Source organism: Haliaeetus albicilla, chromosome 7, assembly GCF_947461875.1.
Source record: "Haliaeetus albicilla chromosome 7, bHalAlb1.1, whole genome shotgun sequence".
Lineage (NCBI taxonomy): Eukaryota > Metazoa > Chordata > Aves > Accipitriformes > Accipitridae > Haliaeetus > Haliaeetus albicilla.
In genome coordinates, this window is record NC_091489.1 from 18524660 (window position 1) to 18541440 (window position 16781).

At 40.6% G+C, this 16781-nt stretch overlaps 1 protein-coding gene across 1 annotated transcript; it reads left to right on the forward strand.

The window, feature by feature from the left end:
- ADAT2 (adenosine deaminase tRNA specific 2) lies at nt 1-11085 on the forward strand. The gene is made up of 6 exons (XM_069787147.1): nt 1-106; nt 376-480; nt 7918-8068; nt 8643-8749; nt 10458-10530; nt 10649-11085. The coding sequence occupies exons 1-6, from the start codon at nt 53-55 to the stop codon at nt 10687-10689; spliced, it is 531 nt and encodes a 176-aa protein (XP_069643248.1). The 5' UTR covers nt 1-52; the 3' UTR covers nt 10690-11085.
- Nucleotides 11086-16781: the final 5696 nt, after the last annotated feature.

Sequence of the window (16781 nt, forward strand, 5' to 3'; positions counted from 1 at the left end):
CCTCGCCGCCCGGCCCCCCGGAAACACCGCCCGCGCTGCGCCGGTGCCGGCCATGGAGGAGGAGGAGGAGGCGGCGGTGGCCTGGATGGACCAGGCCCTCGACGTGGTCAGTGCGGGCGGGGGGCTCTCGCCCCCCCCCCCCCCATCCCCGGCCGTGAGGGAGGGGTGCGGGCGGGCGGGCTCCGTCCTCCCGCGGGGGGCAGCCCCGGAGGAGGCCTGAGGGGAAGGGAGCGGGGAACCCCGGTGCGGGCGGGCCGGGGCCTCCCTCCCGGCAGCGCCGAGGGGGCGGGAGAAGGGGGGGTCGTTAGAGCCCGGCCCGCGCCTCCCGCCGGGTAACGTTGTCCTGCTCCTTGCGTTTGTCTGTCTGTCCTGCAGGCTAAAGAGGCGCTGGAGAAGGGGGAGGTTCCCGTCGGTTGCCTGCTGGTGTACAACGGCGAGGCCGTGGGGCGGGGCAGGAACGAGGTCAACGAGACGAAGAACGTGAGTCGGGGCGAGGGGTTCCCCCGGGCGGAGGGTTCCCCCGGGCGGGGGGCCGGGCCCGGCCCGGCGAGGCCGCCGCTGCCTCCTGCCCTGCGGCGGCAGCCGCCTCTGCCGGCGGGCGGTTCGGCCGTTTCACCCGTCCCGGCCGTCAGGGGAGGGGTTTGGGGAGATGAGGGGCAGTTTGGGGCAAGTGTCACCTCGGCGCCCGGCTGCGGAGAGGGAGCCGGCGGGTGCCAGGAGGAACGGGGTAGAGAGGAAAGCGGGGCGGGTCGTGAAGTCAGTCACGGTGCGAGCTGGAGACCGGCGTCCCTGGCGGGTGTTCGGGCCACCGGCGTGCTCTCTGGGGGCCTTTAAAGGCACCCGGGCATCAACGGTGAGCTGTGCAGCCTTCCTCTTGAGATTCTCTCCACAGACGCTCCACGAACGGTTTACGTTGCTGGCAAACTGGCACTTCCGTGCGCTGTGATGAGGTTATCTGAAAAGTAACGAACTATGAATTGGAAGTCCAACTGTGTTGCTTTTCTAGGAAAAGTTCCGTACAAGTAAAGGAATAAATAATTGCCAGTCTCATTTGGGAAGAGAGCGGGGAAGACAAGGAGTCAGGAAGTTGTGGAGAGTTGCAGAATATATAGGGTAACAAAATCTCATGTCTAGTTTACAAAAATTCTTCCTTTGACAGGATTGTTCTTTCAAAAACTTATTGCCTGTAAATTTTAGACCTGATGCTTGCAATGTTAGCCATCAGATTAGATCTTATACATGCAAATTAGATCTTGGGGAGGGAGGCTGCGTGGTGCTTAGTTGCTGGCTGGGGTTAAACCATGACAGAGACCCATTAAAGCCAACAGGGATTTTGTACAACTAGAAGTTTTGTATAAGTGAATCTGACTGCAGGATCTGGCTGTAATTTCTATTGGATGTCTCAAATCTGAAAATATAATAAAAGGTGAAAATGAGTCTTTGAAGCTCAGAAGTGCAACAGCAAAGATGAATCATTATACTAATTTGTGCTACGGGACAATCCATAATGTATTAAGATACTTTTAATACAACTCAAGAAAGCCAGATGATGGAGAAGCTAGGTATCTCAAGCTAAATCAGTGTAAACACTGCAGAGAAGCAGATGCTTCCTGGGAAAATTGTGCCAGAGGTATTAATGCTGTGTAAAAGATCACGCATTAATAAACAGGCAGAACACAACTGATGAGACTGATAACAAAACCAGAATCAACTTAAAAATATTAGGGAAGCTTTCGGACTTTTTTAGTGTTAACATCGGGGTTGTCTGAAGGTATGTACTTAAACCCATGTAGCCTGATTTTAAAAATTTGTCTGCATTTTTGGAAACAGTAAACTGTTAATATCTTTGAAAGCCAAGCCTTTTTACAATTTCTCTTTAGCTCAAGTTTCAATTCTTTTGTGGCTTAATTTTTATAAATGCTTGTATTATAGTGATTGGAAATGCTGGGTACTCGGTGCTTCTGAATTTTGTATCAGATACTTAATTGCTCCATATAGTCTAAGCTTGAAAGAGGCACTTGCTGGGAAATGTGAATGCAGGAAATTGTTTTCAGTTTTCTCCTAATGATTTCTGGCATTATTTAGGAACAATCCTGGGGAGAAAAAAACCCTATTGAACCATTGAGACAGTTCCAGTAGACATCATAAATTTGTCAAGGTCTGTTTTAAAACTAATGTCTCGTCCCACCTCATATTGGGGGACTTTTCCAGAACATCATTCCTCAGATGGCTAAAAAACATCTGATTTCCAGTTTTAAACTTTTTATGGTCCGTTTAGATCTCTCTGTTCTTGTGCCAGCATCATCCATTATTTTACATAGCTTGGATGTATTAAAGTCGTATTCCCTTTTGGCTTTTATTTTTCCCTGTTTTCCCCAAGCCAACTGTTTAATCTCCTCTCAGAAGATAGGCTTTCTCTCTGTGTTCATTCTAATAATTCTTGTATACATCCACTGCAGCTTTGATTCATCTTTCTTGAATTCACTTAACCAGAACTGTATACTTTATTCCAGATGGACTTTCTCTTGTGCCTAGTTTGATAACAGTAATACTTCCCATTCTCCCTTGAAGTAAGTCCACCCATCTTTTCTGGAGCTTCCTTGGTCTTTCATGCTGTTTTGTTATTTTTCATTTGTTGTTTTTAATTTTTTTTTTTTTACTCCCATCTATAAGGCCATCCACCTCTTGAGTGACACTCCAATCCATCACATGGAAGACATAACACTATTAGCTGTTTTCTGTAGGTGTTTCTCCAGTTAATGCCAATGTCACAACTGAAAACATTTAAGCAAAATGATCTTTGAGCATCTTTGCTAATTAGTTTCCTCTGTACAAATATTTCCCCTTGCAATGCAACTTCTGTTCTTTGGTTGCTTATCTTAACGTTTCTTGTGCTATGCAGTTTTCCCCAGAATGACAATAATTTCACATGTTGCACTGTGCCAGATGCATTGTAGGAGTCCAGAGAGATGAGATTGGTATTTCTCTTGCCTAGAAGAAACATTTGTCAAAGAAAGTTACTAGGTTAATTTAAAGTCAACTATCTTAGTAAATCCACATTGTATTTTGTTTCATTTTCCTTTTACAGACTAGTCCTTATAACATTACCTTCAAAGTTTGTTATGTTGCCTGTTTTGCTGTTGAGACTATCCTGGATCTGTAGATGTCAGGATTGTATGTCCTTCCTATTTTTCATTCCAGTGACTCTGTTCACTCTGACAGGTTTCAGTCACATGATACTCTCCCTTGATGTATTAAAAGCATTGCTATGAGATTGGCAGCCTCATGCACAAGTTCTTTAGTATTTTTCTGATGGAGATGATCTATCAACTTGGGGTTTTGCCTCTCATCTCTCTTCCATGCCCTAGGCAATTTCATAATTTTAAAGTCCTAATTCTGTATCTCATACACTGTAATTTGTGCTTTCATACTCTTATTCTGCCTTTTGACCACGTTTTCTGCGTCATTTTTATTGAGAAGGCAAAATACTGATTTTCTTTTGGTGTAGTACTATAATTATATTTGAGCCTCATCTCAAGGTCACTGTAGTAGTTCAAACTCCTTTTTCACATTTTGTCTCAAGGTATTTTTACTTTTTATGTAATTTGTTTTGCAAGGTTGACGTTTGGTGATTCTTCCTTTAGCCTTTGCTTTCTGACCTCCAAAATGTAGCTTTATAATATATTGGCTTTTTTTACTCCATGAAAACTTTCTTCCTGCTTTTAGAAAATGCTGTGTTTATCCAGTTAGGTCTGCAGTCCTTCTTTACAATTCTGCCCTTGCAGGAATCAACTTGCCACTAGGCTTTGTGTCAAATAAATTCCATCTTTTCCTTAAGTAAGTCGCTGCATCCTCTGATCTCACTGACTGGAGTTAGGAGCAGGTAGGGTCTTCTTTATGCCCTCTTTCCTTCTGTTCCTAAACTGCTCATTTTGGCAAGAAGATTTAGTTGCTGAAAGCTCTTCAATTTTTTCAGTCTGTTTCCTGTCACCCTGCATACTTTGTTTCTGCCCTGCATGTCCACAGCAGAACACATTAACATCAGAGATACTGCTGCTTACTCTGTGGAAGTTATTTGCAAAATTATTGATCATCATCACATTGTTCTGGAAAGTGTTGCTGTTGGAAGAAGGGAGTTTATATACAGCTGTGTTTGGTTTATTTTTTTAGGAGCATGGCTGTGGCATCAGCATTTCAAAATAGTTAGGCATGTCATTATTTGTATTCATTGGGCAATAGTGCAACAAATGTCTAAGACACTCATTTTCAACAGCCTGGCAATACGTTCACAAGCTTGTGCCAGTACTGTGCTCCCTCTGGCATCTCCCACACTTGCTTGTTTACAGTCTTGCCTCAGACCAACCTGAAAGTTTTCTTCCTTATAACATATGTGACCCTTCCCAAATAGAACCCTATTTTTGGGCATGTTTATTCCCACGTGTGATGCAATCATTTGCTTCCCCCTAAAATGCTCTCTGACTCAGGTCCTTTGTTGATACACACAGACTTGTCTTTGTTATCTCCTGTTGGGTCACTGTAGCATGTGTCTTTGCTCAGATCACCTTGCAAGTACCATACACGATAACTGAAGTATTGTTTGCACTCTTAAATTACTAATGAAGCCATAAGATAATATAGAACTTTGAGCTTTGGCCCCTTTTACTCTCACTTCTTAGTTCTTGTCTAAGATTTAGAAGGTAAGGTTTTCAGGGCAGTGATGATATCTTTATTTGTCTATAAAACATTTGCCACAGTTTGGGCACTATTTTAAGGCTTTGTCAAGGCTTTTTCCCCACTGACATCAGCTTCAAATAATTTCTCCTTGGAACACCATTTGCCACTCTCTAACAATTCTCTTTTTCCCTTGCTACTCTGACCTGCTTTTGGTTTTTTGGCTTTAAAATAATGCATAAGATTGGGCAAGTTTTTTAAAAAAAAACAGTAGGGGTTTATAGAAGCTAATGAATTGAGTCAGTGACTCAAAATGAAAATAATCTGTTTTTCTCTTTAATTTTACACACAGAGAGTCAATAAAAAGGACTATCTAGTCATCACTCAATACAAAATAATATCTTAAGACAGACCTAAAAGGTCAGTTTTTCCCCCATATCATGTCTTTTAAGAGGGATCTTTAGCAGGTGCTTAAGGAAGGAGCTCAAGAAACTGGAAGAGAGTAGCATAAATCTTCCCCTTGCATATCCTTTCCAGTTCTGAAAGTGAATAGCTTAGGGACTTCCAGAGCCCAAGACTGTATCTGGACCTTTGTTTCTGATAGCTGTCTGTGCACATATCCTCCATGAATTTGTCTAAACCTTTTTTGAACTCATTTATGGTTTTGGCTTCCATAGCATCCTGTGGCAATGAGTTCCACAATTTAATTATGTGCTTTGTGAAAGAGTACTTCCTTTTGTTTGTTTTAAATCTGCTGCAGGATAATTTCATTGGGTACCCACTTGTTATGAGAAATAATAAATCACAATTTACTGTTTGCTTTTCCACATTTTTCTTGATTTTTATAAACCTCTACTGTAGTCATCTTAACTTGGAAAACTAATGATTGTATCTGGTGAGTTAAGAGCTGTAGTCTAGTTGGTCTCTGTACTGTTCTGTAACTTGGATAATCCTTTCTCACCCTGTGGTGAATTTGTCCTGGTGTTCCCATGTCTTCATGAGGTGAGATGACCAAACCAGCATGTATTACTTAAGATGGGGATGCACTGGGATCGAGTAATATTATATATTAGTGTAATCTCTTTTGTGTAGCTGTCTTCTATTACCACAGAAGCCAGTATGACTTACAGCAGCTGCATGGCTTTTCTTAACTTGTACTTACTTCCAAGATCAGCAGAGGCCTAAAAGCTACTCGGTGTACTCAGTATAAAGCAGTGTCATAGGTTAGAGGCATGTTTTCCTCCGGTAGTGAAGAGTTATTGCTTATATGCTTTCAGTTCATGCTCAGGAGTTGAAAAGCCAATATGGTATTCATGTCTCTTCTGATCTGAGGGGCACAAAACTAGAATAGCCACAGCTTACACTTTTGAGTTACGGTAGCTATAGTAGTTCTGAGGCATCATTCTGCTGGAGGGCATTGTGCTTTGTGTCTCCATAACGTGTGTGCACTGAGACTTCAGCTGAGGTGATCTCACTTATTCAGCTACGGAACCTTCATGGCAACATTTCACTAGTAGGTCTGGAGGAATCATGTCTGCATATTGATTCAGATCCATGTTTTTATTCTGAGTGGGTTCATTAGTATGTTAGTTCAGATCACAAGTGCACTCATGGGATAAATTTCTTGATTGTGTCTTCTTACCGTGCTTTGGTTTGTGTCTCAGAGATGTCAAACTGTCTTCCTTTCAGATGAAACTATACTGAAAAGATGCGCTCAGGGAGCATACCTAATACACTCCAGCTGTTGCTGGGAATATACCATCCACGGGACTAAACTGGAGCTTGGCCAGTGTAAACTCTCCTGAACTGGTGTTGATTCCTCAGCACTGTTTTGCTCTACAGATACATTCCTCTTGCACTGTACTATTTCCTAATGTAGGCATAGGCAATGTAGATCTCTGTAGGAGTTTAAAAACATTTTTTTAAACAGTATTAAACTTACCACTAAGTTACTTATACGTGAGTCTTTTGCCATATATTGTAGAGCTTCTCACAGTTATCATCACAGATCTTCACAGTGCTAAAACATTAACCCAAGTTCATGTATTGAGAGGAAGTTATCTCAGGTCACATAAAGACTTATGTAGCAGAGGTACAAGTATAATTTGGATTGATTAAGTCTTAGTCTTCTACCTCTGTCAAAAACATCCTTTTTCCAGAATAGATTAAAAAGAAGGAAAATACTAACAAATAGCCTTAATTCAAATAACCATCAGGCTTTAACTGGAGAGTGCTTTCATAACTAGTAGTTTGTGATATTTTTGCTGTGATCTGATTGGCAAAACACACCGCTGCAGACATTCCAGAGTGATACTGGGACATTACTGATTGTTTTTGTCTCTCTGCAATTAAAGTCAACACTTCTTCTGTTCAGGTGTTTGTGCTATACCTATTGCTGTGACCTCTGAGATACTCATCATTCAGTTGTCTTGGATTAAAAAAAGAGAAATCAATATTCTTCTGTCTATTTTTTAATCAGGCATATACTGCAATCCCTGCTTATTACTTGAGGGACTTACTGTACATGTATGTATTCCCAGGCAGCATTAAACCTGATGCAAACCAGAAATACTGTGTCTACACAGTAGGCCAAGCAGTTCCAGAAACTTTTGGAGATGCACAGTGTATTCATTCCATGCAGGCACAGTAACATTGTCAGCGGCAGGAAAAGGTACCAGCTAGGAGCAGTTTCTTAATATTTCCAGCAAAAGTAACACAGCCTGCATTCTTGCTCTTGGAAGCACAGTGGGCTAGATCAGTTGTTCTAGTGAGCTTTTTGTGTCCCTTAAGCCTCAAGTAGAGCTTTCATGTCTTGTCTTACTATGCTGGTATGACAGAGAAAGGAGAACTTCTGAGCAGACTCCTCTGCCTGGGAACAGGTAGAAGAAAAAACTGGTTTGTGCTTGTAGATCTTGTGTGTGCTGCATATGAGGTGGAGGTTGAATGTGTTCTTTCTTGGGCTGAGTATTTCTTCTGCAGTTTGGGCTGCATGAAATTTCTTTTGCAACTTGAACCAGCAAAGAAGTGTACTAAAAAGAGACTTCTCAAGAAAGCATTGCATTACTTCTTTAACAGAAGTGAAAATAATTGCATTATTAATAAATAAGATGTCGGGCCATCGTGCCTTTGACTTGAAAGAATAATTTTCTGATATTGCATCTTACTTCATTTGTATCTGTACAAATGAGAAGCTTAAAGCTGTGAATCAATGCAAACTTCAAGAAAATGTTTATTTTTATCTCCTAGGCTACTCGACATGCAGAAATGGTGGCAATTGATCAGGTCCTTGACTGGTGCAAGCAACACAACAGAGATTATACAGAAGTGTTTGCACACTCGGTATTGTACGTAACTGTAGAGCCTTGTATCATGTGTGCAGCTGCCGTGCGCTTGATGAGTATCCTTTCATGCCTACTCATGCTGGGAAACCATATGTTAAAATGTTACTCTTTTGGCAGTGAGCCCACAGGGAAGGGCTTGATGCTTTAAGGCAAAGCCAACAGGGTACCATCTTACAGTTTCAGACTCTGCACCCATCTCCATTTATTGGATGGTAAATAGTAAGAGCCTCAAGAATGTAAGAGAAATGGTGCAATTATGACAAACAATGATTTCTCTTAGGGATATAAAAATACATTTTAGAGATATCTGTTATTATGTAAAATGAGCTAATCTTAGTTCAGTGTTCAGTTTTGAATGTTATAACAATCAGTAAACTATGGCTTTGTATGCCTCTGCTTTGGGATTCATGCTTCTCCTTTTCTGAGGAAGGCTGGATGTGCGTCTTCAGCAATACATCTTACATTATTCAGAAGTAAGTTCTGATTTTATGAGGGAGGAATTGTAGTGCAAACTAATTTACTTTGAAAAGTACAAGCACATTTTAGTGAAATTTAATGACTACTTAAATCGGGCTACTGTACTTCCTGCTTGCTTTTCACTTTTAACTTAATACCTTAACTCATTCACATAAATTCCACGGGTCATATATGGCTGTCGAAATGAGCGATTTGGAGGCTGTGGCTCAGTTTTGAGCATCTCGTCTGATGATATGGTAGACACAGGAGAACCATTTGAAGTAAGCTATAAAATATTTTCCCTTGTTTTTTAGCTAGGGTACTGTGCCTAGCTTCATTACCATGCTTTGAGAATGTTATGCATCAGTTTAAGAGGACTTAGATGAGAGATGATCAAAGTCAAGTAAACCTGACTTAACAAGAAAATAATGTAAAAAAATTTAAGTCCTTAAAGAAAAGAAAATTGACGAAAAGCCTGATGACAGTCTTAAAATAATTAAAAGGATGCATCAAAGGGGAAAGGAAAGAATTACATTTGTGGACCAAGGTAAGGAATAAATGTATCTAGAAGATGTGTAATACTTGGAACAGTAAGTGTATGCTGTAGGAATAGATGAGGGAAAAATTATTTTAAACTGCAGAATGTACAAACACATAATCAATAAAGATCAAGTAACAGCAGCTTACTAAGTTACTGGATTTTAGCTGAGCAACTGGAAATGATTGTATTTTTGCTCCCAGTCTATCCATATATGAGGTAAAATGCATTAGCTTAGACTTACTTCATATAGTTCAAATCCCAAAATAAATACGGACTGCAAAAGTAGCAGAGGAATTTTAGCTTAGATATAGGGAAACTTTCTGAACAGTAAGGATACTGAAGGACTGGAACAGAGCGTCTGGGGAGAATGAGGCATCTTTGTCATTTAAGAAAGGCTGGACAAACATTCAGTGGAGGTATAGTATACATAAATCTAGATACTTTACAGCATTATACTAGTATACCTATACATACCTATAGATAGAGAATATTTATAGCATTATATTTATTACATTATACGTAGTTGTAGACGATCCTGCCTTATACAAGGATACGGATTAGGGTTCTTAAGAGTTCTTTTCCACACTTAACATTTATGATTTAATGAGTGTAAAAAACCAAGTCATATATTTCAGCGTTGTAAATAAGCACTAAAGGCTCAAGGCTCAGAAAGAATTTCAGTCACCAAGACAATACTGTTTGGCAGTCCAGTATAAACATTAAGCATCTTTCTTTCAGGGTGTTTGAGACTAGCGTCTGAGTTAATTTGTATAGTCAGTACTGGAAGAGTGTTCATTTACTAACATTGGCATGTGGTATTTAATTTTTCTACATGTTCAGAAGAAAGAAAGGGGAAGATTCTTGCTATTACAAATCCTTCCTTTTGTTTCTGTAGGCAACTGCAGTGGGATGTATAGGTGTGATGCATTATTTTCTAGTGTGGGTGGAGATTCATTTCATGTTAGTGACACTTAAAACGCTTTGTCATTATGTTCATGGCCTGGAAAAATATTTTAGAAGGACCAAAAAGGTCTGAGAGGTGACTGTTAGGAATAAAGAACAGGCGTGTGGACCAATGTTTTCTTGTAGGAATCTTATCTACAAATACCTAGGTGTATGTCTCTTACATTTCCAAGTGCTTGAGGGGTATATGAAGTAAGTTGGAAACACATTAATAAGAAGGAAATTGGGGATTGCATAAAACTTTTACCAAAGTTACTAAGAAAGTTTGTTTTGCCTTACTTTAAGTTATTAGGGAAATCATTTACTCTGCTAAGGCTTAACACAGTATTTTTCAACTGTATTGGGTATTCAACCTGAAAAGGGAGATTTTCTGACCCCTAAACAGACAGTACAGTTTACATTTACTCTGTACTTCAGGCATTCTTGTGAAGCATGGAATACGTTATTCTCAGATGTGCTCATGAACACTATTCTAATTTGAACAGTGCATTTCTGGCTATCGTGCCGAAGAAGCAGTGGAAATGTTAAAAGCTTTCTACAGACAAGAAAATCCCAATGGTAGGTTTCACATTAATGGATCCATTTTAATCCCAACCTGATTTAAAAGAATGCTGGCACTGGTATTACTGTAATTAACTTCTGATGGTTTTTCTCCCTTTCTGTTTCTTCTTGGCAGCACCAAAATCAAAAGTACGGAAGAAAGACCATCGTAATTAGCCCTATGCTGATGGGAGACAGAAACTTACCAAAAATGAGACATGAAGATTTCTTCAGCGTCCTTCTTTTTTAAAATGTACAGTCCAATTAAACTATGTCTAATGTTCTGTACAGAGTTTTTACTAATAGGATACTCGCTACCTGTTCCTGCGTTTCTACATATGTGTTTTCTTGTTATCATACATGACCAAACAGAAGAATAAGTGGCTGTTTTTAGAAAGAGGAAAATCTATGGTTCAAGTTCAGTTGTTTACAGCCAGATGGATCCATTAAAATTCTGCCATTCTGTACAGCACGTTCTAGAATATTTTCTTTCCTTCTGTCTGTGGAGAAGCGTCTTGGTTTTCCAATAGTAAATGTTTGCTTAGGCAAGTAAGTAAATCTCTTGGAAAGTTACACTTGTAAGACCTTCACAGTCCTTGTGTGTATATTTAATCAAAAGGCATATAAGGAATTGTACAGCCCTTGAAGACTTCAGATAAGATCATTGTAATGGTTATTAATTGTTTTTTACACCCCCTCTAGCATAAGCCAAATTTTCAGACATCTTCTGAAAGTCACATACATATGTAGACAGGTATATATGCAGAATCACATGTCTCAGTTTGTATATACTGTTGCTTAATAAGCGTAAGCAAGCATCACTTGGCTGCACAGCATCTTCATACAAAGTTGTGGAGAAACTCTCCACAACTCTCTTTAGACTGTCCACTCATCTGGTGAATATTAGCATAAGAAATGCTTTATTATTAAGAATCTGCTAAGTAGTTGTTCTCAGGTACTAAATTATAGTAACTGAGACGGGCAGATACACATGAACACCAGGAAATTAAATTGGTAATAGTATGAACAAAATATGTTTTGAGATACTTACCTTTTTGTAGTGTTGGTTGGCTTTGTCATTTCCATGTACTTTGCTTGGCCGTGCAGTAATTTATAATCCAGAAGAGGGCCTTACAGTTCCACTAATGAATTACGAATACAAAGAAGTACAGTTCAATCTTGATTATATATCTCTTAGTGGATACTTCTCTTAAGCATGAAACTGTTTGTAGTTTATTCAGCTGATATTCAGAAATTTGAGAAATGCCCTAACTTTTTTTTTTTAATGTAAGTGGTTAGAATTCTATGACTATAAAAACTGAATACAATTAAATCTTTTAGATATTTCAAATAAATACTTTCAAAAGTGTTTTTAAAAAAGCATTAAAAGCATTACTTTGCCACTATTGCTCCTAGTAGCTTAGAATTTGTATTTTCTGTATTTACTTATTTACAAAGTGATATAGGAAAGAAGTGTTTTTACCATAATAGCTATTTTCAGAGTTTAGAAATAGTATCCCTTTAACTTAAGCCTTTTAACTGACATCTGTGACCTGTCCTGTTCTCCTGACCATTACTTACAGCACTCTGAGTCTGTTCCTTTCCGTAAACAAAAGAAGTTACCACTATGTCGGTAGATTTCATCAGCTTCAGAGCTATGAGGGCTCATGAACCAGACAGCTAAGCTGGAAAAGCTATTTGGGAAAAGACCATTTTTAATGACTGTGATGGCTTTATTGGGAAGAAACGGTCACACCTGTGGTTATGGTGTTTAAGATAGGTATTTATCTATACAGATTCATACATTCAGTTCTCAGCTGGACCCTAATTTTCTTATACCTTGAAGAAGTCACTGAAGTCCAAATTAAAGGAAGATGTTAGACTTCTGGCTTGTCAGTGACATCAGTGACAGTAGGAATTGGAGCCTCCATATTGTTATGGACCAGGACCCAAATCTCTCGGCACCTGTTCTCCTGCAGAGGGGCTAAGAATGCTTTCCTTCCCCACTGCCTTCTTTCAGAGAAGAATATTATTAGCATCTGGATAGTGTGACAATAGGAGCAATGTAAATAAGTAGAAAGATTACTGGTAGTAGGACAAAACACACTTTAAAAGCTGTGTCCAATTCTGCAATCCTTAAAAGGGGAACAGAAATATTTTGTAACAGGAGTCAGTGATAAGCTGTCACTTTTAAAAAACAGTTTAAGTAAGTCCCACTCAAAGCCAAGAGAGACTGAAGAGGGTGACAAAAATAAAAGTTTCTCTTAAGAATAATCAAGGGCAATAATGTGCATCTTTCTTAGAAAAGGGGCATGAAAGAAGAATAGCATAGTAAAGTAAAAACTATTGTATTACAGAAAGGTTATAAAAGATGCTTCTGTTTACTATTTAGTGTAATGTGTGAGCAAAAAACCCCAGTCTAGTATTAAGAGGCACATTTGGGTGGGGGGGTGGTGGTGTTTTTTTTCTTTTACAGTACAATAATTAGCTTGGGGAACAAACTGCTCAAAGATTACACTGAAAGCAAAAACGTAGCCCATTCTCCTTAAAATCCTATTACTTACGTGAGTAAGAACAAATGCATATACACAGGTATTTTTATAAAAAAAAGAAATTAACTTGCGTTTGAAGACAAGCTGCTCTTCAGAGCCATGGCATGGTATCTTGACATGCATGCATGCAGCCATGTCCTCCCTCCACGATAGCAGCAGCTCTGGCAGCAGGAGCCCACGGAGGCTGGTCCCGTTGGTCTCCACTTGCCACTGCTGTCAGAGGTGTGCCTGGGGCGGTTGTCCCTGTCTGAGGTGCTGCAGCTCTTCCTAACCATGAGTTTTGAGTTTGTCAGCATTGTTTAGAGTCAGATTCACAGACTTGAGTGCTTCACAAGAAATTATGGAGATCCTGGGCAGAAGACTAGGTTCAGGCTCAGAGAAACATCTCCATGGCTAAACTCAACACAAGGGCTGGAAGAAGGCAGGAGGCAGCCACGACAGTTATAACCCGACGAACTGACCACTTTCAGTGCTCCAGATCAGAAAATGAACTTAACAAGAAAGAGAATTGGAGAGTACAGAAAGAAGAATGTTAAAGGATGGAACCATTCTTGGAACGCTTACTTAGCAAGAAGGAGACAGTTGCTCGTGGCTGCAGAAGCATAGGCTTGGTTTGTACCTGTTGCTACTAGATCAAGCCCTGCAGCAAACCACGCCAGAGGCACGCCAGGAATCAAGAGCTGATGGGTTACACAGCCTGGAAGAAGTGTTGCTGTCTGCTTGCTGGGGACCTGGGTCTCAGGCTTTGGCTCTAGCCCTAAATGAGTGTCAAGAGCAACACCTTTAAGTGTTACTGCCACGTGGAAAACTCAGAACAGCAGCTCCTAAGAGATGCTATTAATTTTCACTGTGCTTTTACTTGCTTTTATCTATTTGTGTCTGGTTGCCACATAGCCGGCCTCAAGAGCAGCAGTAAATATATTCAACTGGTTTATTCAAAGAAGTTTAAATGCTTCACATCACCATTTTTCCTTTGCTGCTTGATAAACAAATACATAGCCTTCAGAGTTAAATTTACCTTGGACTGCATTTTTGTCAGTTCATCACAGGTAAACATGATTTTATTTCAGCCTTTGGTTTGCTTGTCAATAGTCTGACATCAAAGTATATTGAACCAGCTAGGAGGGCAAGGAAGCAAAACAACATGGCTTTGTCTCTGCTAAACCAATTACAATTGACAATCCAAGGCTATAATAAATATGTCTTGTGACTTACACACTAGCAGAGAGCCTGAATTTAAATTATAGCTTTGGGTTTTGAAATGCTCACTGATCCATTCCATTCCCATTAAGAGTGCCTTCCGCTCTGCAAAATTAAGTGATATCTTTACGTGACAGTTTAATTTAATTAATTTATTTCTCGATATGTACATTTATGGAGTTTCTCCATTAAGCTTTTGAAATGTCTGTAGGTCCTATGCATTAATGTAAATGCGCCATGGCCCGTAATTACCTTTGACAGGCTTAGGGCACTGATAAAAAGATTATACTTTTAAAAACTAAAATCTTCAAACTTCCCCGGCGCTTGGCAGGAAATCTATTTCTGTGTTTTATTTGGAGCAAGGCTGGGGAGCCTGCAGCCAACAACTCCAGCGTAGGCCGTAACTGTTACATTTTAGAAGAAAATACGTTTGACGCTAAAAGAGAGAAGGGGAGAGGAAGACAATTAGTGCGAGAGTACTAGAAGCAGCTGTTTATTTGTTTTGCCTTGTGGCTGCCAATATATACTCTTATCATTACAGTGCATCTAGAAATGGGGTATTTTCTATGAAATTACTTCGCAAGACATGGATCTTTGTCTTTTTAAGGGGCTGCCCCAAAGTGAGTTTATCTTGCTTTTTCACAATAGCTCTGCGCCAGCCAAGAATGCTGGATTCTCCCTTTGCCTCCTCCTCCCTCCTTTCTAAAAATGAACTTTTCAGGGAAATATGGAATTCAGAGAAGTTTGAAGGAGAGCAGATGGCCAACAGTGATCCAATAGGATGTAAAACTTCAGTTAGGTAGTCACTTGGCAGGCAAGTACAAGTGAGCCCGTGATGTTTCCATAGTGATGTTTTCACATGGTGCCTTCCTTTTGTCTTTTAAAAATCTAAGTGATTAAAAAAAGGGGGGGAATATAAAATAAAATAAGGGCTCTGTAGACCTGAACATTTAGCATGGTGTAATTAACTCTGCCCTTCCCAGGGGCAGTGACTTGGGCTCGTTGCTGCTTTCTGGCTGAAGAGCGATGCCCTGACTTCAGCTACGGGCGCACTCACCAGCCTCAGTTGCTGTGGTGCTTCTGGGGGCCGCCCGAGTTGCCAGATAAAGCAGGGACAGCTTCTGAAATTCGGATATGACTCAGATTGTAGTGCTCTTGGAGGGACAATTGCTCGGGCACTGATTTTTGTGGTGTCAGGATTTCACATTTACATATGGGTGAAGGTTTGCTGTGGCACTTCTCTAACCTTCAGAGCTTTCTCGGTGCAAAGAGGCAGTGTAATAAAAATTGATTCTTCCCATGACTTCGATTCCTACTTTCTCTTTTGAAGTCTGCAAGCTAGCCATTATGGTCACATTAATTTGTGAGGATATAAACAACTGCCATTATCTGTGCAGCCATATTGCGCAAGAGAAACAAGATTTGTATGGAGAGGCAATATCTTTTATTAAGCCAAATGGTAGTCGAAAAAAACAGGCAAGCTTTTCAGCAACCAGCCGTAGGGACAGCGAGTTCAAAAGCTTACCAGCTTTTTCCACATACCTAATGAAAGTAAAATGAAAATAAGTGAGTACATATTTGTGCGTACCACCTCCCTGCAAACCTTGCCTTTCTCGAAAAAAACTGGACAAATTTGACCGTCAGCTGGTTTGAGCAGGAAAAGAGGTTGTAGGAGACCAGACTTGTGGTAAAGTCTGCTCCTAACTCCCCTGCAGACCTCTCCGCTGCCTCTGCACAGACACATCAGCACGTGTAACCAGCACTTCGTGAGGACCCAACGCAATTTTCCTTTCCCAAAAGCCTCCCAGCGAAGCGCTGAATGCAGCAGCTCATTTACTGAGCCCCTCACCCTCAAGCAGGGAGACTCTCTCAAGGAGAAGCAGCTTCCTAGCAGGAGTGCTGTGGGACAGGAGAGTAGTTCACATTACCTGTGGTTTACAAATCCCAGCATGAACTCCCCTGAATGCCAGGGTACAAGCAAATGAAGTCAGGTTAGCCTGGGAACAAAGTTACCTAGCTGCCCTTCTGTGCTCTGGCGTCACCCATACACTCAGAGCTCCGCGGCAAGGAAACCCTCTGCTTGTGTAGCGGCCAGCCTGTTATTACTAAACCTGACCCTGGAGACAGAAAATACTTGCTTTTTTAAGAAATTAATGTTCTTACCCTCTGCAGCTTCTTTCCAGTCATGCTGTGCAGCACTTGTACTGACAGCACCGGCAGCAGCCTAAATGAATCATTCAAAACTATACATGTTCAGGGCACTTTTTAATATTTAAATGGGTTTATCCCATCAGGGAGCTCCATCAGGATGCTCGAGCTGCCAGCGACAATGGGGAGAGCTAAATGCTCTCAGCCACGGTTCCAACAAAACCTTGATTACTTACAGCGTAGGGGCACTTCAGTAGCATTTCCACCACAGGGAAGATCTGGCAGCTTTGGTGTTGGTAGCTATAGCTCAGGGGTTTCAACCTATGGATTTACCTACAGATTTAGAGTCCTTGCAGCGCCACTGTGCCA